This window comes from Megalobrama amblycephala, linkage group LG1, assembly GCF_018812025.1.
Source record: "Megalobrama amblycephala isolate DHTTF-2021 linkage group LG1, ASM1881202v1, whole genome shotgun sequence".
NCBI classification, from domain to species: domain Eukaryota; kingdom Metazoa; phylum Chordata; class Actinopteri; order Cypriniformes; family Xenocyprididae; genus Megalobrama; species Megalobrama amblycephala.
The window spans coordinates 5290614-5311214 of NC_063044.1; the positions used below are offsets into that span (position 1 = coordinate 5290614).

At 40.3% G+C, this 20601-nt stretch overlaps 3 protein-coding genes across 4 annotated transcripts; 1 reads left to right on the forward strand and 2 right to left on the reverse strand.

The window, feature by feature from the left end:
• Nucleotides 1-3246: 3246 nt before the first annotated feature.
• On the reverse strand, nucleotides 3247-9036 carry LOC125260142. Its single transcript, XM_048178390.1, has 2 exons — nucleotides 3806-9036; nucleotides 3247-3380 (listed from the first exon to the last, which is right to left on the reverse strand). The coding sequence occupies exon 1, from the start codon at nucleotides 8986-8988 to the stop codon at nucleotides 3976-3978; it is 5013 nt and encodes a 1670-aa protein (XP_048034347.1). The 5' UTR covers nucleotides 8989-9036; the 3' UTR covers nucleotides 3247-3380; nucleotides 3806-3975.
• LOC125250490 lies at nucleotides 9035-10632 on the reverse strand. The gene is made up of 2 exons (XM_048163103.1): nucleotides 10508-10632; nucleotides 9035-10082 (listed from the first exon to the last, which is right to left on the reverse strand). The coding sequence occupies exon 2, from the start codon at nucleotides 9890-9892 to the stop codon at nucleotides 9035-9037; it is 858 nt and encodes a 285-aa protein (XP_048019060.1). The 5' UTR covers nucleotides 9893-10082; nucleotides 10508-10632.
• A 486-nt stretch (nucleotides 10633-11118) lies between these two features.
• On the forward strand, nucleotides 11119-12658 carry LOC125249406 (NAD(P)(+)--arginine ADP-ribosyltransferase 2-like). Of its 2 annotated transcripts, none has more exons than XM_048161698.1 (3): nucleotides 11119-11355; nucleotides 11624-11705; nucleotides 11777-12658. In XM_048161698.1, exons 2-3 carry the CDS (start codon nucleotides 11655-11657, stop codon nucleotides 12539-12541), a joined length of 816 nt encoding a protein of 271 aa, XP_048017655.1. In that variant the 5' UTR covers nucleotides 11119-11355; nucleotides 11624-11654; the 3' UTR covers nucleotides 12542-12658. The 2 variants fall into 2 exon arrangements, with proteins under 2 accessions (XP_048017655.1, XP_048017647.1); XM_048161690.1 differs by having other exon boundaries at nucleotides 11123-11355; nucleotides 11627-11705.
• The last annotated feature ends 7943 nt before the right edge of the window (nucleotides 12659-20601 follow it).

The window sequence follows — 20601 nt, forward strand, 5'->3', positions numbered from 1 at the left end:
TTTAATCCATTTGTATTCTAGTTTTTATAATTCCCTAGCAATAAAGTAGGACACACCAGTGACTTCAACTAAAAGCTTCATATGAAAATATGATTTTATAATTAAAATATCTGATAACTGAAAAGAGATAGTGGACTTTCCATTGGCCTTTCTTCATTGATCTTCAGGAAATAGAAAGAAGGAAGTCAAGTGATGTCATCAGTGTGATTTTTTTCTTTCAAAATAAGAGATTTTTGTTAAAGGTAACACCAGTGACACAACACCAGGGACCACTACATTCATTAAAAAATTTATAATATTTATTTAGCATTTGGTTTTTTTATGTCATTTACATTATATATTTGATAGTTATGCATACATTATTGTATTTAAAATGGTAGAAAAACCTGTTTGTGAGCTCAAAATAAAGCACTTTCCCTCTGTACATGACTGTGGGGACGAGCACTTCTGTGGCGCTTGAAATTTTTATAATTAATTAAAAAACAAATATTGCCACATTGATGGCTCAACAAGGTTTCATTGTTCAAATAACATATTGTTTCATATTAAAATATAAAAAAATTGTAATCCTAAAGTGTTTTTTAAGTGTAATATTTCTGTAAAGTCTAGGGACAGAAAAGTGGACGTTTCTGTAGAATGACCCTAATACAAAATTTGTTGCCATATAGCCTGAAGTGCACCTCATCTACAAGTCAAATTTTTAAAATCATTGTTTTATAATGGTGTAGTTTAAAGTCATATTCATTCCTTTACAGATATATAACACATTAAGAAGCACACCCTTCTGCATCTTAAAACGTGTGATTTACACGTCATTTTTCACTTTAACTCTGACAAAGCTTCAGCACCGTTCTTGTTAAAACCACATTGTAAGTGTCAGTGCCAAAGTACACAGAGAAAACCACAAAAGTTTGGTTATCACACTATCAAAACCTATGGGGGTGTCGTGTCTTTTCTTCTAAACATGTTATCATGATGACTTAAATTAAAATAAAACTAACTGTTTTCTGAAGTTTTGATCAGTATTAAAATACATTTCGAATGTGATCTGCATAATCTGGTGTCAACTGGTGTCAACCCTATTTCTGCTGGTACTGACATGAGAGGAACATATAGAGTTTGAATTTAATTAAGTTCACTGAACAATTTAACACATTTGTGAAATATACGCAAGATTATGACTCATCTTAAACAGAGAGCAACTTTGTATGAATCCACAGGCCTTCACAGGTGTTGCATTGTCAGATAAGTCTGATGCATCACGATTACTTTAGCTGTATATTGATCTCACAGTGGCTCAAATATGTTTCTGAATGTGAAAATGTACTTTGTGGCACCACAAATCTGAAAGTTTGAATCTGAAAAAAATAGGTTACTTTGGGCTCATTTGTATCTCGTATCTTGATCATAAAGCAGCAAGGTTTTGGAAATGTTTCTTGCGACTAATAAAATATTTCTTGAAGCCTAACTGAAAAGTGCTGATTCCTCCTGTCACGGAATGGCACAGAGACAAGAGGGTAAGATCCAAGTGCAGCTTTTTAATGGGTAATCTAGTCACGTAATCCAGGCAAACAAGGGTCAGAGTCCACAAAACAGTCCACAAAAACAAAGAAAAACACAACAGAAGCCGGTGACATAAAGTGAAACCACGATAACAAAAACAAAACAAACTCAGTATAAATAGCTGTGTCCCAAATTCAGGGTCCGCGCACTTCGAAGTGCATGAAAGGGGTGGGGTTTTGGAGTGGAGGGTTGCCAGGTCTGGCATCCCAAATGTAGTGTAATCACAGCACAAGTGTATAAGTATCCCAATCCCAGACATGGCAACAATGAGCCGAGCGTCGTTACATGGCTAGCGGCTGACAGACAGCTGACAGTTGACGTTTATGTGTGCATTTTAAAGTTTATAGGTTTTGACATGCTTCACTGCCGGCGACGACGGGACACTGGACCAAAATATGTATGGTTAAACCGCGTGTAGACCGCGAAGTGTCTTGAGATCGGGAGCTTCATTCCACTGGGAAACGGAGAGGGTGCACTTGAAGTCGCTCTCGAATTACGTCATCCCTCCTCGCGCCGCGGTGAATCGCACTTCAAAGTCCGCTTTCCCCCCACTTTTCTCAAGAACAGAATACAGTGCATAAAATGTGTCGATATAAATATTATTTAAATGTCACTTTGTCAATGAAACAGCCTAATTTCTGTACAGCTTATTTTTGTGATGTAAGTTAAAAATGAAATGCATAAGTTATACATTATGTTTGTAAAGTAATTTATTTGTAAATGAGCCAGAGTAATTTCTAATTACTATAATTTCTGTTCGATCATTTTTTTTACGCATGTTCACGTCTGTAAATAAAAGAATTGTTCTGTTCATTGTTTATTTCTTTTATGCAACTTATAATTTTACATGAAACATTTTACATATACAACATATACAATCATTTTTTCATCATGTAAATTAAATATTTTTACATTAAAATAGGCTACATCGTTCTATACATTACATAAAGTACCTTTACAACTGTTTACAACAGAACTTAGGTTGAACATCATAAACAACGACTGAGATGGAGTGCAGTTGAATAAAATCCTAAAGTACTGTACTTTAAATTCAGACTTAAATACAGAGTAAATGTATAAATATGAATGTATATATTTTCACAGTTAACATAAATTTAACATAATTTAACATAAAAAGCAAACAAGGTTAACTAGTTGCTAATGATATAAAACTAACATTACATAGTTTAACCATAACATATTTTGGTCCAGTGTCCCGTCGTCGCCGGCAGTGAAGCATGTCAAAACCCAATGAAAGTCATAAACTTTAAAATGCACACATAAACGTCAACTGTCAGCTGTCTGTCACACAGCTGATAGCCATGTAACGACGCTCGGCTCATTGTTGCCAAGTCTGGGATTGGGATACTTTTACACTTGTGCTGTGATTACACTACTTTTGGGATGGTTTTGTTGCGCAGACCTGGCAACCCTCCACTCCAAAACCCCACCCCTTTCATGCACTTCGAAGTGCGCGGACCCAGAATTGGGACACAGCTATAGACAGACACTAATAACATAATACAAAACAGCTGGGTGCAATGAAGTGCTAATGAGTCCAGGAGGTGTATTATGGGCAATGTAGTCCGAGTGATGAAAACCAAAAGTCCAGGTTGGAGTGCCCTCTAGTGGCAGACAAGGGCACTCCCAGTAATGATCATGACACCTGTAGGATTGGAAATTGGATTTTGAGCTCTATCTCTTAAGGACTGTTTGATAGGAAACACTCGCCCTGGTGGGCCAGTCAGAACCCAGGAACTCAGTCAACCACAGTTCTTTCTTTGAGGTCTTTTTTACTGAAGCATTAGGTGTGTGGTCTGTACAAAGATAAATAATTACAATAAGTAAATAATACAGATCCAATTATTTAACAATCCTATATATTAAACAATAATTCACACAGTGTGGAATATTACTTGCAATGAATGAAATACTATAATTAGACATATTAGCATCTGAATAAACCATTTAACTATAATCTTCAACTCACACTTATATTTGTAATTTCCTACAAACATCTAAAATGTGAATAACAATTTCTCTCAAAAGAAGATATAACATCAGTATAATTAAAGTGATCATATAATCTGACGACAGATGTAAATATGCACGTGCATGTACCAATCGCTAGATAAACACGCTTAATCACTCGAATTTAGTTACATTAACTTCAACACTTAATTATATGCAAGATTACAAGCTAAACTTTATCCTAAGTGTATATTAACAGTGAATCACTCACTTTATAAGATGCACGCACACATATAACACTCCAACTTGGATCGGCTTGCATTTCCTCCACACAACTTTGCTGCGTCACTTCTTAAAGGGGCAACAAGTCTTAAAGGGGCAACAAGTCTTAAAGGGGCCACACACGTAAGCCGTTTATACAGCCGCCCCCAAATTGTGTGATCAATTTGACACTTGAGAAGGTTGCGTGTGAGCTACTGATGCAGCAGTGGGTGTGTTAGGCTCCTCTTTATCATCTTCTGGGATGGGGGGTAGGGCCACAAGTCGAGCTACAGGTCTAGTATAAACCTTTCCTTGAACTTCAACGTCCACTGATCTCACTTGTGAGTCTTGACTGGGGTGCAGTTGGACTACTCTTCCAATAGGCCAGTGTGCTCTGGGCTGCTGGGGGTCCATTATCATGACTACCATCCCTTTGGTTATATTAGGGAATGTATGGTGCCATTTCTGTCTGACCTGCAAGTTTGGAAGATAATGGCGGATAAAGGAGGACCAGAAGTGGTCAGCTAGTACCTGGGAGTGTCTCCATCTACGACGACTCAAGCCTTCTTCTTTAGGGTATATGACTGCAGGCAGGGAGTTATCTAGCCGCCCCATGAGAAGAAGGTTGGGTGTTACTGGATCAGGATCAGCCACATTAGAGGACACATACCCAAGGGGTTTCGAATTAAGAATATTCTCCACTTCAATCAACACGGTCCTGAGTACTTCTTCGGATACTGTTTGGGCCCCAATAGTCGCAGATAATGCCATTTTAATGGATCTTATCTCCCTCTCCCACGCTCCCCCAAAGTGTGGTGCTGCAGGAGGATTAAAATGGAATGCTATCTTCCGTGGTGCAAGTCTTTGCTGAAGATCAGGTGACATAGAATGGAATGCTTCGCAGAGTTCCCGTTCCCCACCCCGGAAATTTGTTCCTTGGTCTGATAGTAATTCTACAGGGGAACCTCTATGTGCAATAAACCTTCGAAGGGACATCAGAAAGGAATCAGTGTCCAAACTGTGCAGAAGGTCTAAGTGTACAGCCCGGGTGGTAAGACACTTGTAGAGGACTCCCCACCTCTTTTCTACTCGTCGACCAATTTTCACGAGGAAGGGACCGAAACAATCCATCCCAGTTGAATGAAAGGCTGGTTTGTAAAGACGCAAGCGTGCTAAAGGAAGGTCTGCCATTTTGGGAACGGTAGGTTTGGCTCTCAGACGTTGGCATTCTATACAGGCATGCTGTAAGCTGCGGATGGCTTCTCTTCCTCTTAGAACCCAGAACTGTCTTCTTATTGCTGCAAACACCCGATCAGGGCCTGGATGGCAGAGACTTTTATCGAAATCTTGGAGGAGTAACCTGACAGCTGGATGTTTAGAATCTAGTACAATGGGATGTTTCAGGGCAGGATCTAATGTTTCAGCACGTCTTAGCCTACCGCCAACTCGGATTAGATTGGAAGCTGCATCATATTCTGGAGCTAGGGTGAGTAAGCGGCTATTATGTTGAAGAGGCTTGTCTGATTTCAGCCGTTGTAATTCCTCAGGAAAGCTTTCACTTTGCACCTTCTGGAATATGCAGATCTCTGCTGCTTGGTAAGTGTTCGCTGTAGGTTCTCCTGGCTCTCCAGCCGCCCCATGTAGCTCTTGTGCAACAGCCTTTACCAATTCTGTCCAGGTCTTGTGCTCACTGCCAAATGATGCATCTACAGCTACTACTCCACAGAATGCAGATTTCTTGAGCTCAGACTTGTCAATCTCAGGGCACTCTACAGGTTTTGCTGGCCAGCTTTCTGGTGAGAGGAGCAGGAATGGGGGCCCTTGGCTCCATCTGTTGGGCTTAGCAAGGTCTTTCAAAGTCTTTCCCCTTGTAAGGTCATCTGCTGGATTTTGACCTGAGTCCACATATCGCCAGTCAGTGAGGTTGGTAAGCTCGTGGATTTCAGCCACTCTGGTACCGACGAAAACTTTGAATTGGCAGGACTCTGACTGAATCCAGGACAGAACCGTGGTGGAGTCTGTCCAAAGAACTGTGTGGCGAAGTGGCAAAGTTAACTCTTTTCTCAGCAGGTTTGTCAACTGTGCACCAATTACAGCAGCACAGAGCTCCAAACGGGGCACTGACAGGACTCTTTTTGGTGCCACTCTCGAACGTGCCAGTACGAATGACAGATGGATCTTACCAAGATGATCTTCAGTGCGCAGATAAGTGACTGCTCCATATGAACTCTCTGAGGCGTCGCTGAACACATGAAGGTCTGTTACAGATCTGGTTTGATCCACTGAAGCTGGTACATATGACCTTGGGAAACTGATCTTGTACAGAAACTGCAGCTCACCTTCCCATTCGTTCCAGTTCTGGACTAAAGCTTGGGGAAGTTGGGTGTCATCCCAGCTGCGCTGCTTGTTCCAAAGTTGTTGGACCAGTACTTTAGCCCTGGTGGTGAACGGGAGGATATATCCCAAGGGGTCGTACTGACTAGCTAGAACTTTGTAAATAATCCTCATGGTTGGAGCGCCATGATTTATGGGCCGGTGACGGTACGTCAGGACATCTGTAGGGCAATTCCAGCTAAGGCCTAATGTGGACTCCTGGACATCAGTCTTTTTATGGGCTAGCCAGAGTTCAAGACCTTCCGATCTGGCTTCATGTGGAAGATGGTGAATGACAGCTGGTACATTGCTGGCCCACTGTCTCAACTCAAAACCTCCCTCAGCCAGCAGACCCCTCATTTTGTCAACCAGTTGCCTTGCCTCCTCTGATGACGACAAACTCTGCAACCAATTGTCAACGTAGAAACATTGTTCTATTGAGAACCTCACATCTTCGTTGGGTTGGCTATGATCCTTTACATGCTGCTGTAAGGCGAAGGTAGCACAGCAGGGGCTGCAGGTTGTCCCGAATGGCAGAACTTGCCATTCAAAGACATCAGGGGAACTCTTCTCCTTTGAGTCACGCCAGATAAACTGAAGAAGTGGTCTATCTACTGGAAGAAGGCGGACCTGATGAAACATGCCCCGAATATCAGCACTGATGGCCACTGCATGCTCACGGAATCTGAGTAAGACCCCAAGGAGTGATGAACCCAAGGTGGGGCCAGCAAGGAGGGAATCATTCAGACTGAGGCCATTGAATTGAAAAGAGCAATCAAACACCACACGATTCTTTTCATTATGGCACACCATGTGATGTGGAATAAACCAGGACTCACCATCTCTTTTCCTTTCTTCTGGACTGAGCTTTCTGATAGCTCCAGACTGAACCAATTTCAGGATTTCAGAGGAATAAGCTTCAGCTTGTTGTGGGTCTCTGGCAAGTTTTCTCTCAGTACTTCGTAGGCGTGGCATGACAGCTTCCATAGTAGCATGAAGATAGGGCATGTCAGACTTGCGTAGCAGGGGTGTCGCATAGCGGCGTATTCCATCCACCTCTACGCGGACAGTCTTAGTTTCAAGTAGCTCAATGGCCCTTTGGTCCAGCTTGGATCTTGTGCATTCCCTTTCATTCTGAAATGGCAAAACATCCACTTGCCACAGCCTTTCAACATTCTTGAACAGTTCTGTGTTGCTGAGGGGAATGGAAAGGTGGAGACACTGTTTTGGCTTGAGTTTCTGCTCCAACAGGCTGGTAGGGCCCTGGAGTGTCCATCCCAGCTTTGTTCTTATTGCAGCTGGGCCTCCAGGTGGACCAAGTCTTACTGGCTCGATTGGTGAGATTATGTGAGTTTGATCTGCACCAACAAGAACGAGAGGTTTTGCCTTCTCAAAGTACTGCAGTGGTAGTCCAACCAAGTGTTTGTATTGCTTCTGCAGCTTGGATATTGGGTAAGAGTGATCAATAAGATCAAGCTGTGGGGCAGTGAAAGCTCCAGATATGAGATACCGCTTCTTCGGACTGGAGTATGGAGAAATGTAGAATGAGACTGAAGCTCCATCAAGGGTTTGCACATCATGACGGATTGTTCTCAGAGCTAAGCTTTCTTGAGTCCCTCGCAAGCCAAGCTTCTGTGCGGCCTCTGGCAGGAGCATCGTACGCTCGGATCCATCATCAAGGATTGCAAATGTGTCCAGGGTGCAATTGCCGTGGTGAAGGAGAACTCTGACAACTTTGAGTAAGACTTTATTACTGCTGACTGGTTTGTTCAGGTACAATGTCTGTGTTGCTGAGCTGACTAAGCAAGCCTCTCTTTTGGATGCTTGTATGGCAGGCCTCTCATTTACCTCATGGAGGATTCGTAGATGCTTTCTCTGACAAAGCGGACATGGTTTCTTTAGTCCACAGTGGACAGCCTGATGAGCAAGGCCACAGCGCCAGCATCTCCTATTGGTTCGTATCCACTCTGAGAGCTGGTCTTTGGTAAGGGTTGGAATTTTGGGGCACTGACTGAATGGATGCTCAGAGTTCTGACAGTAAGAGCAATATACTGAGAGCCTACTCTTAGCTTTCTCATCAACCTTGGCAGGAGAATATGTACAGGTTGTCACCTCAGCATTGTTCCCAGACCCAGTCAGTACAGTGGCAGTGGTTCGGCGTGTTCGTGGAACTACTCTGGGCTCTCGTTTGGCTCGGCTTTCCCCCTTTATTGTTTGATCATCGTAGCTTTGACACCAAGACTCATATTTCAGCCATTCTGACAGATCTAACAATGAGTATGTTACCCCAGGCCGTTGTAACATGTGGCGGCGAAAATCAGCCCGTCTTTCAGGTGGCAGCTTACTGAGGAGGCGTGCAACATGCGACCCACACTGCAACTCAATGCTACCCGCCTGACCTGAAGTCTTAAGCAGACCAACTAAAGACTGCACTTGAAGGGAAAACTTCTCAAAGGCTGATGGGTCATTGCGGCTTATATCAGGAGAATCAAGAATGGTAGCAATCCTTCTTAATGCTACCTGGTGGGGTTGACCAAACCGCTCATTGAGGGCCATCATGGTGTCTTGATAAGGCGTAGGGGAGTGCAAGAAGGAGTCTGCTATTAAACAAGCATCATCCAATTTCAGGTGGTCAACCAAAACTTGATATTTAAACATCTCAGTACTATCAGATGGCAAGAGATTGTCCAAGGCTATTTTTAATCGGGCAAACTCACTGGGATCATTGTTGCGGAAATAAGGAATGGTGGGACATGGGCCCTTATAATATTTCTCTGTCAGATCCACAGATGCAATGGGAGGTGACACATAGGATGCCATTCTGTGATGCCCAGGATAAGGATGTGTGGATGAATCCCATGGGTGGTCATAAGCATGCTGAGAACTTATCAGTTGGGCAAGGGTACTGGCCATACCTCTGCTGGTCATCATACTGAATTGGATGGCGGAAATCCATAGTCTTCTCCACTGTAGTGAGTCGAGGGGTAAGTGTTGGTGTGGCCCTTGTACTGCTGTAAAGCCTCTGCTGGTCATTATACGGTTTCGTAATTTCTGTCTCCTCATATGCAATGGGTGGAGGAGGCTCTGGCCAGTCTTCATCACTCACATGCGCGGCATGGTGAAACTTAACGGATGGATGATTAGACTGGGTGTTAGGAGTCGATAAAGGTCTCTGCAAACTACAAGCTCGGTCTAAAAGCTGAATCAACTCGTCTTTGGCTGTTTCAATTCTTTTAAGGTCAGCTTTAATGGCCTGCTGTGTTTCACGAAGTCTGGAATTCTCCTCTGAGATCCTTTGCAACTTTATAGAGCTTGCATCTGATCGATCACTCTGGTATCCATCACCTTCATCACTAAGGGGACGGAACTCTGCATTGGGTTCAGACAGTAGTGGTCGATTTGGACATTGTGGTGACGACTGGCGGGAAGAGCTAGAAATGCGCTGTTGTAGAGTATTTAGGAGGTCACGATGCTCATTCCTGACAGTCAGCCTCGAAGGGGGAGTAAACACAGGTAAACTGTGTACTCTTTTAGGCTTTGCAGCTGATGCTCTAATGTGTGATGAAGAGTAATCGTCATCAGATGACTCCACTGCTTGCTGTCTTGTATTAACTGGTGAGGATGATTTATGAAGGCTTGGAATATCCACCTCATAATCTTGTAAATAAGCTGGACGGCGCTTTGGGCGAACTGAAGGGTTTACTGGTGCAGAACTGGCTGACATCTTAATCCAGGGAAGTGACAATCCGGCTCGAAGGACCAAATGTAGGATTGGAAATTGGACTTTCAGCTCTATCTCTTAAGGACTGTTTGATAAGAAACACTCGCCCTGGTGGGCCGGTCAGAACCCAGGAACTCAGTCAACCACAGTTCTTTCTTTGAGGTCTTTTTTACTGAAGCATTAGGTGTGTGGTCTGTACAAAGATAAATAATTACAATAAGTAAATAATACAGATCCAATTATTTAACAATCCTATATATTAAACAATAATTCACACAGTGTGGAATATTACTTGCAATGAATGAAATACTATAATTAGACATATTAGCATCTGAATAAACCATTTAACTATAATCTTCAACTCACACTTATATTTGTAATTTCCTACAAACATCTAAAATGTGAATAACAATTTCTCTCAAAAGAAGATATAACATCAGTATAATTAAAGTGATCATATAATCTGACGACAGATGTAAATATGCACGTGCATGTACCAATCGCTAGATAAACACGCTTAATCACTCGAATTTAGTTACATTAACTTCAACACTTAATTATATGCAAGATTACAAGCTAAACTTTATCCTAAGTGTATATTAACAGTGAATCACTCACTTTATAAGATGCACGCACACATATAACACTCCAACTTGGATCGGCTTGCATTTCCTCCACACAACTTTGCTGCGTCACTTCTTAAAGGGGCAACAAGTCTTAAAGGGGCAACAAGTCTTAAAGGGGCCACACATGTAAGCCGTTTATACAACACCCCCATATGAGGTGTTTAATATTAAAATAAATCAGAGAATTAAGACAGGACCGAACTGTAAATAATCATTCAATGCATTTCAAATGGTGAGGTTCTTCCATTATAATAATGACATTTGAAAGCTTGATTGATTCTGAATGATAATCAGTCTTTACATGTTTTAAGAAATACGATGCTCACATCAACACTTTTGTCTGTGAAGCATTGTAATAAGACATTATACTAATATTAAACACTTTTATGTTATCTGAGAATGAGTTCATGAGGACTTCAACAAGTTACAGAGGACAGGAAGAACATAAGTTGATTAATGCATAAATCTACACATCTATGTCTTTTTTTTCAGAGTTAGAGTTTGGATTAAAGATGATTTCATTCATAAAAAAAAGTACCATTATGTACCATTATTACAAATTCTGAGGAGATCAGGTTGGAAAAAAGGCATTCATCTTGGGCAGACAGGAAAAAGGTTGTCCAGTGTGAAACCACACGTAGGCCATCACAATCACACTATTAACCCACACACATTATCAGTGATATAAAAAAGGCACCTCACTCCTCACTTAGTCTGAAGAGTCATTGTCTTCTGGCTGAGAACGACTGACTTTCCGATCTTCTCTTGTCGTTGCTCCTGAACTCCTGAAAAATAACGAAAAGCAAACTCAGAAACAAAAAGAGACAACAGTATTTTCAGGTAAGTTTGGGGTTGAAGTAAAAGATAATGATAAAACTTCCATCAGTGTAATAATAATAATAATAATAATAATAATAATAAGGTTTTAGTGATTTTTAAAAAAAATACTTTTGTTCTGTCAAAAATTCTAGTTATACGAACTTAAAACTGCATTATATAAGAAGTTGCTAATCTATGTACATATTCCTTCCCATTATATTTAGAGTCTGATTTAGTATTTGTGAAAGGCTGTCGTGTTTGTGGTTGTCTTTCATCATCTGTTCTTCAGTAGATCATCAGAGGGACTTTACTGAATCAAGATGCTGCTGATCATTGAAGCTCTTCTTCTCATTTTAGCTGCTCTAGGACAGGTAAGATTGTGTTCTTGAATATTACAGATATGAATATTGATGATTGATCATTATGATTCCTGTTGCTGCAGGATCACAGAGCTGCTGCTGTTGCTGTTGAAGGACAAGTATTTCCATTGGATATGGCACTGGATTCTGTTGATGATCAATATATGGGCTGTAGAAAGAAAATGGAAGAACTGGTGGAGACAAAATATCTAAAGAATGAACTCCAAAAATCACCTGATTTTAATACAGCTTGGAAAAAAGGGGAAGATTTTGTCAACAACCGAAATGATAAAAACTTGCAAAAGAATCATGCAATCGCCATTTTTGTGTACACTGATGCTACTGTATATGAGTACTTCAATCCTGCCACTCGTCGTGATAAAGAGCGGTACAAACACAAGACATACGAATGGTATTCACTTCACTTTCTGTTAACAAATGCAATACATATCCTGAAAAAAACACAAAATCAATGCTATTCAACTTATCGTGGTACAAAAGTTGAATTTTATAAGTATGTTCTGAACAAAGAGATTCGTTTTGGGTCATTTACATCCTCCTCTCTTGATATTAAAGTAGCACAACGTTTTGGAAAAGTGTCTTGTTTTAAAATCCACACATGTGAAGGTGCTGATGTGACAAAATATTCTAAGCTTGATCGTGAGAAAGAGGTGCTGATTCCTCCATATGAGACGTTTAAAGTCACTGATGTCAAAACAAAAGAAGAGCAGAAAGATCTCTGGTGTGACACTGTGTTCACTTTGGAAAGCACTGGAACAAGAAGTGACCTGAACTGTGCTCTGTTCAAGAAACCACCCAAGACCAAAACAATGTACTATGTGCTTTGAATTTACATTATACAGTCATGTACATCAGCATTTGTTCCTCTTGGTTTAGTTCATTGATTATTTGTCAGAAAATGCAATTTGTTTAATTTAAAAAAAAATAAATAAAGTTATTTTAAGTGACCCAATTCAGTGGCCTCAAAGTGATTTTATGGGTCTCTAATTCATTTCTTTATTTATACTTACATCTTTTTGCATCATATAACTGAACAATTTTAGTGCTTTCTGTCTATGATTTACCATATGACCTTCTGAGTGCAATGCAGCTTGCAGAGATCATATTTTATTAACACACTATAAAAAAAAAGCTTTTGCTTCTTGTTGAATTTAATTTAAATTGTTTGAAAAAGATTTTTTAAATATAAATTCTACTTTACCTACTTAATCATGTTGGCGATATTGGAGTTTTTGTGGTTTTCATTTTGCAGAAGAGAAACTTGTGGTTTTGTTGTGAGTGGCTTTACTCACTTTTAACACCATGGTGCTTTATTAAATCAGCAATAGCTGCTAAAACCTGTGCAATGATGAGTCTCTTCTTAAATGTTCTTCTTAAGTGTTCACCCCCTTAACATTCAGTGAACATTCAATTGATTAGGCTTGTTCAACAAAAATATTATTTGTTCAAATGCGCTTATTCTAGTCTTCTTAGTTCTTATGAACTTTATTTGTGTGGGAAATCTGCTCACTTTGTTTTTAAAAAATACACAAGGTTTTATACGTGATGCCTATACGTACTCATCTTAAGCAGAGGAAACTCAGAGTTTGATCTGCAGGAAAACACAGGCCTTCACACTGTGAAGTTCACAGGTGTTGCATTATCAGATTAACCTGATGCCTCACGATTAATTCAGCTCTATATTGATCTCACAGTGGCTCAAATATGTTTCCGAATGTGAAAAATTGACTTAGCTCACAAATCTAAAAGTTTGAATCTGAAAAAAAAAGGTTAATTTGGACTCGAGCACCGATGGTGTGAGGACCGTATGAATTGCTCAGTCAATTATTATTCTTCTCTGAAATTAATCACATTTTTGATGGCCTAAACATGCTCGAGAACTCATGAAACTTTGCACACGTGTCTGAAGTGGTGAAAATTTGGAATGGGTTTCAGAATTAGGTGTGGAAAAATGGCTTGATATATATATATATATATATATATATATATATATATATATATACACAACATTTCAATTAAGTGCCCTTCGCACTACATTTCACGTACAAGTATGAAATACGGCAGACACGTGTAACAGCCCAATACCTACAAAAATGTCCTTGGGTGCAAAGTCTGATAACCAAACAGGAAGTGAGATATTCTGAATTTCTCTGCGGAATTCTTGCAGTTTTTGCAAATTCCACACATTGTATTTTAACAAACTCCTCCTGCTTCAATCAGATCAACATCACATTTGGTCAGTCTAATCTAAAGGCCTTTGTGACACAAAATTGTGAAGATCTAGAGTTTTTGCTGAAGGGTGTGTTTGTGATGGCCTGACAAAGTTTGATGTTTCACCATTGTTACGTCCCATGTTATTATTTGTTTTGGGAATGGTATTCTGTTTTTGTTTTCTTCCCTCTTCTCTTTTTCTTTGTCTTTACTTTCGTTTCAGCAGGGTGATGCAGGTACCTGAGTAGACAAATCTTTTGCCAATCACTGTGATGCGTGGTGACGACAACGCGCGGCTTCACCAATGAGGGCGCCCTAGTTGATTATTAAAGAGCGCACCTGTGCAGGAAGCGGGAGTTCTCTGGCACGCCATGCACACATTCTTTTGTTGTTCAGTGGTTGACTCGTGTGCTTGTTTTGCCCTGTACCATCTTTGTGTTAATCTTTGTTAGTTAAGTCTGTGTTCTTTGATAAGTCAGTGTTATTAACAGACCATTCGATCTTTTCTCTCTGGTGTTTCTCGCCATTTCTGTTATCTGGTTGATAAAACGACATTACTAAATGGGGAAAAAGATCAAGAACAGGTAAGATATCACGTGATATACATGTGCCACACTGAGCTATCAATTCTTGTATAGAACACTAGTTTAGTGACACATGCCACTTTTTGTATTTTTGGTTTTAGTAAGGCTAGTGTATTTAGGGCATCCTTGACGCTGAAGATTTTTCTTTTTGTTCAATGTAGGGTTTTTTTTTTGTGTGTGTGTGTGTGTGTGTGTGTGTGTGTGTGTGTGTGTGTGTGTGTGTGTGTGAATATTGATGGTTGAGTTAGATTAGAAGTTTTGTTTTCTGCTTAGTAAGATTGGTTATGTGTTGTTTCTTTCTTTGATTTGGCACGGTCTTGTTCTTTTCTCTTTTCCCCGTTCTTTTGTGAATTATTTTTGGCTTGGTTAACGAATGCATATAATTTGTAAATGTATGTAAATAATTATATACTGGGGTTAATTTGTTTTGTTTTCACTATAATAAACAAACACGTTGATCACTTAATGGTGTGTGATTATTTTCCAGTACACATTCAGCATCGTCTATCTTTTTTTACAGTCTATGATAGGATGGTGCAGGCAGGTAGGCAGTCTCCAGGGTGGCTCCGGGAGCTCGGCAGTCCCAGAGTCAGTCCAGACTCCCGACTCTGCTCCAGTCCCAGAGTCACCTTCAGACTCTGCTCCAGTCCCCGAGTCAGCTCCAGACTCTGCTCCAGTCCCCGAGTCGGCTCCAGACGCTGCTCCAGTCCCCGAGTCAGCTCCAGACTCTGCTCCAGTCCTAGAGTCAGCTCCAGACATTGCTCCAGTCCCCGAGTCAGCTCCAGACGCTGCTCCAGTCCTAGAGTCAGCTCCAGACATTGCTCCAGTCCCCGAGTCAGCTCCAGACGCTGCTCCAGTCCCAGAGTCCGCTCCAGACGCTGCTCCAGTCCCCGAGTCAGCTCCAGACGCTGCTCCAGTCCCCGAGTCAGCTCCAGACTCTGCTCCAGTCCCCGAGTCAGCTCCAGACACTGCTCCAGTCCCAGAGTCAGCTCCAGACGCTGCTCCAGTCCCCGAGTCAGCTCCAGACTCTGTCCAGTAAATGACTGAATATTTTCGGTCTGTCACGGATCCCATGTCTCCCGGACTCCAAATCCCATGATCCTCTTGTCTCCTCACCTGCACTCACTTCCCTCGTCAGCTCCTCAGCTTCACGGATCACCTGCACCTGGACTCTATTGATAGCACTCCCTTTATATTGCACTCACTCCCTTCACTTCTTGTCCGTCTTAGATGTTACTCAATGTTATGTTTACGTTGTATGTTTGGTTCTCCTTGCCTTTTGGATTAAAGTATTGTGTATTGTGGAAATCCGTACCTGCCTCATCTCTTCAAACCAGTACAACTGTAACACGGTCATTGCAACCTCTCAAATAAAAATGTAATTTAGGCAAGACGCAATGGTGTAATATGACTTTTCATAGAAGAGCATAATCCATGTTGTCATATTACTGTTCATTTATTTGATTTTTTTTAGTTTATTCAAACCATGCAGTTGCACTATGCATGTTTGATTGCACATTGTTTCCTGAAGCAATTTAGTATGCAATTCATTATTTATCAGGTTGAAACTATCATACATATATAAAATTGGATAGGAAGAACTGAACTGTTCATTTATTCAATTTTTTCAGTCATGATTTAAATGGGCTGGTCTTGGGCTTTAAACTGGTACTGCATACAGACGGTCACTTTTCTTTAAAATGAACATCTCTTCCAATGTTATAACTCAGTTTTTTGAGAGTGCAAATCTTCTCAGCATCTTCCAGCTGTCTTTGTTCATTTCATCTGATAATGCAACTCTTGTGAAGGCCTGTGGTTTCATGCAGGACAAACCGAGCTCTCCTCTGCCTATGAGTAGTACGGGCCTTGTTTATTTTTGAACAAATAATATTTTTGTTGAGCAAGCCTAATCAATTGAACTTCTCAATTATTTACTGAAATTAATCTTTAATTTTGTGACTGAATGTTAAAGGGATGAACACATAAGAAGACACTCGCCATTGCACAGGTTTTAGCAGCTATTGCTCATTTCATAAAGTGTCATGGTGTTAGTAAAGACACTCACTCACAACAAAACCACAAGCTTCTCTTCTGCACAATGAAAACCACAAAAACTCCAACATCACTCTTCTTATCTCTTTTTGATCTCCAACATGACTAAGATGTAAAATACTAAGTATAAAGGTATGTTTATATTATATTTCATTTTAATTATTATATTTCTATATTTAGAAAATACCTTTTCAACAAGAAGCAACAGCTTTTTTCTTTTAGTGTAAATAAAATATTGCCACAAACACTCAGAAGGTCATTTAAGAGTTCATATGCTATTGCTGGCATTTAGTTCAATAGAAAGCTCTAAAATGGTTTAGTAATGTGATGCAAAATTATGTAAGTATAAATGAAGAAATTAATTAGACACATAAAAAAATCACTTTGATGCACTACTTAAAAATAACTTTATTTTGTTGAATAAAACAAATTGTTGAATAAAACAAATTGTGTTTTCTGACAAAGAATTATTGATTGAACTAAACCAAGAGGAACAAATGTTGGAGCTGATGGACATGACTATATCATGTAAATTCAAAGCGCGTTGTTCAGTACATCAGGGGCGCCTGCAGGATTTTATGTCAAGGTACGCACAGAACTAGCACCGCCCCCCAATACCCCCAGCCCCCCATCACCTATCACCGACTATAAAGCGCTCACACAAATACTTAATAAATACCACTAAATTATTAATAAAAGATAACCTTTGCTTACCTATTTGAAGTTTACTTTCCCTCCTGGTTGCATCAAATTTCATCAAATACTCACTCCCGGTTGTATCAAATCAAAGTTTCAGCACTTCTGCTGATTTTAATTTCAGGATGAATGTTCATAAGGGCAAGTCCAGTAAGCTGGTAGCCATCGTGTTGCGTAAATATGTCTTCAGGCGCCTCATTGCGCTGAAAGACCGCTCTGCAGAGGTCGTGGAGACTGGCATAGTTAGGAGGACTTTCAGTACACAATGTAAATTTGGGAAAAACTCCACCGTGTTCTTTAAAACCTCACAAATGTCACTTCTGCTGCATGTGGTACCATTAAATTGCCTCCACATCTCCACCTCAACATCAGCACCATCAAGATTGGGCATCAGTGCCCCGTACTCATTTTTTATCTCCTGCCACACTGTGTCCGACAATTCTGACAGTTTTTCCGGCAGCAAATACTGGCCTTTCAGTTGTGGGAGTGCCAGGCAAACTCTGTCTTTCACTTCAGATGCTAGGTGATCTATGAAGGGAAGAAACAGATTCCGTTGCCAGTATTCATCTGCGTTGTTGCTGGTGTGTTTGAACGCTTTGTCTGCATTGTTACTATGCGAGGGACCGAGAGATTGATATGAAGTTTGGCAGCCAACTCACAACTTTGATCCCACATCTTTCCGAAACATCGCATCCTCCCTTTTATTTTGAAGCAGCATCACCAACACACTGGCATTACTGGCAGCACTCGGTAGATCACAAGTTGGATTTTGCAAAAAGTTACTAAGAGGCATTAGATATTGTAATAAACCCTGAATCACAATAATGCTGATAATGAAATCAAACATCTCCAATGTTCTGCTAAGAGACATCGTATTGCAGCTGTATTGCAGCTCCTGGGGTCCCCCTCAGTCTTCAGGTGATCCATTGTCACATAGATGTTCTCGTAGTTTTGGAGGACAGTGCTGATGCACACATCATGCTGAGACCAGCGTGTGTCCGAAAACTTTTGTAAACGCTGATTCGTGCTGCTTTCACCTAAAAAGGTTTGCAGTCGTTTTGGTGAAGCTGTTATGTAAGACACAATGTCTTGTACAGCATTCAAGGCATTTTGAACCAAAGGGATGCGTGTTGAGTGCACTATTGCCAAATTAAGTGCACGGTTTCTGCAATGCACATAGGTGGCAGCTGGATACATGTTTACTTTGTAAAGTTGTAGAGATGTCGTTAAGGCGCTCAGGGACAACATTTCAGTTTACTACATTTATTAGTTAATAATATCACAATACAGTAAATATAGTTTAATAGTTTTTGTGCCTTTAATTGTCCTTTACTTTACTGACCTTCCACGAAAGTGCTACAACCCGCTGTCTGTTCTTCACCTGTCACTGATGCTAGCACCAAAGCCTTATGATGTGATATTTTACTCCTAACGTGTCGTGCGTGCCAGAGCCACTCACGTTTCCAAAGTCATATATGCGATGCTAAAGGCTTACGTTTACCATTAATAAATACACACATTAACTACTGCTTGAGGAACATAGGCAATTCTTATATGATTATAATTGTGTATTTATTTGGTTTAATGTTTTATCTGTCTCTTCCCTGTGCCTTTGTTGATTCCTGACAAATGCATATCTTTCACAGATTCACAGACTGGTTAACTCGTATAACTCATAACTCCGGTTGTCTTCTCATGAGCTCTCTCTGTTGCTCTGGCTGAGAGGATCAGGATAGATAGATGAGAGATCACGCAAACGTCCTCAGATTGCAATCATTGTAGAATTTAGAGGAAATTTAATAGAAATGCTCAGAAAAGTGACGTAGTTATCAATATATTTCTAAATGTGTAAGCCTTTGGATTTAAAAGCCTTAGTGGAGTTGTTTTGTGCATTCTTGTGATCGTAAATAAATCTAACTTGTGGGCAGGAGCAGGCACTGGACTGGACTTGGGGGCTGGAGTGGACTTAACCACTTCTGGAAGAGCTGATAGCTTGTATGCGACCCAAACATACCAAATGGAAACTGCATTTACATGAAGTGCAGCTGTTGGGACCTCTAGGTCCACCGGACCCAGGACAACCAAGCTCTGAAGCATTGAGACCACCCAGGTGAAAAAAAAGTACACTTTATTTAGTACTTTATTATTTAGTACACTTTATTAAGTACTTATTTAATACTTAAGATAATCTTAAGAACATGTAAGTGTACTCAACTGTGCTATTTTGAGACACCATGAAATATGAACTTAAATGTGCTTTTAATATGCTATCTCTCTATTTAAAAAATATATTTAGATACCACTTATAATACATTTGAACCCATAGTATATTACAAGTGTTAACTAAATACATTTTTTTAAATACAGAGATAGTGTATTTAAAAAGTACAATATATTTGTAAAAGTCTGTTATTTTTATTGTTTTCAGGAGTTCAGGAGCAACAACGAGAGAAGAAGTTCAGAAAGTTCAGTTGCTTACAGCCAGACAACAACGACTCTTCAAACGAAGATAAGGAGGTTGAAGTTGTCTTTTTACATCACTAGTGTGTTTTCTGAGATATAACAGCTGAAATGTGATCGTGATGCCTTTATCTCAACTAAACTGGGGTGCGTTTCCCGAAAGCATCGTTGGTGAACCATGGTCGTAAGTCCCATTGAACTCTACTGGTAACGACGGAACTTGCGACCATAGTTCGCTTTGGGAAACGCACCCCTGTTTAGCTCATTATAATGCAGAACTTGTGAAAGTCTTTGTGGTTTCTCGAACGAAAAAAAAAAAGGTCATAACTTTAGTCTATATCAAGGGGTGTCCAATCTTGGTCCTGGAGGGCTGCTGTCCTGTCGAGACCAGCTCATTTGAGTCCGAGTCAAGACCGAGTTCAGAGTATGTTGAGTCTGAGTCAAGACCAGAAAGTTTGGAGTTCTAGACACGAGAGATATCTAATCTTTTTGGGGAACAGATGTGATAAATGACAAAAGGTGACAAAAGAAAGAACGACTCTGATCTGGAGGTGAGGTGAACTAACAGACTGCATAGCTTCAAACCCTGCTAAGCAATTGATTAATCAATCATTTTTTACTCATAATTTGGCCTTCGTGGCTGTATTAGCCTATAGTTTACTTTTTATTACAAATGTGATAAGCGTTTGTGCAAGTAGTATGTGTTGGGGAATTTAAAATGTAACATGTCATTTATATTCTGCTAAACTGAATGAAATTACTTGAAAAAAGATTTGTTCATTTTGAGGAACGAGATTCAAAGATCTGAGTCAGTAAGATGATTCAAACTTCCCGCTACTACCTGAGTCCTGCTGCCTTTGCACTAACATTAGTCTCAAGTCATG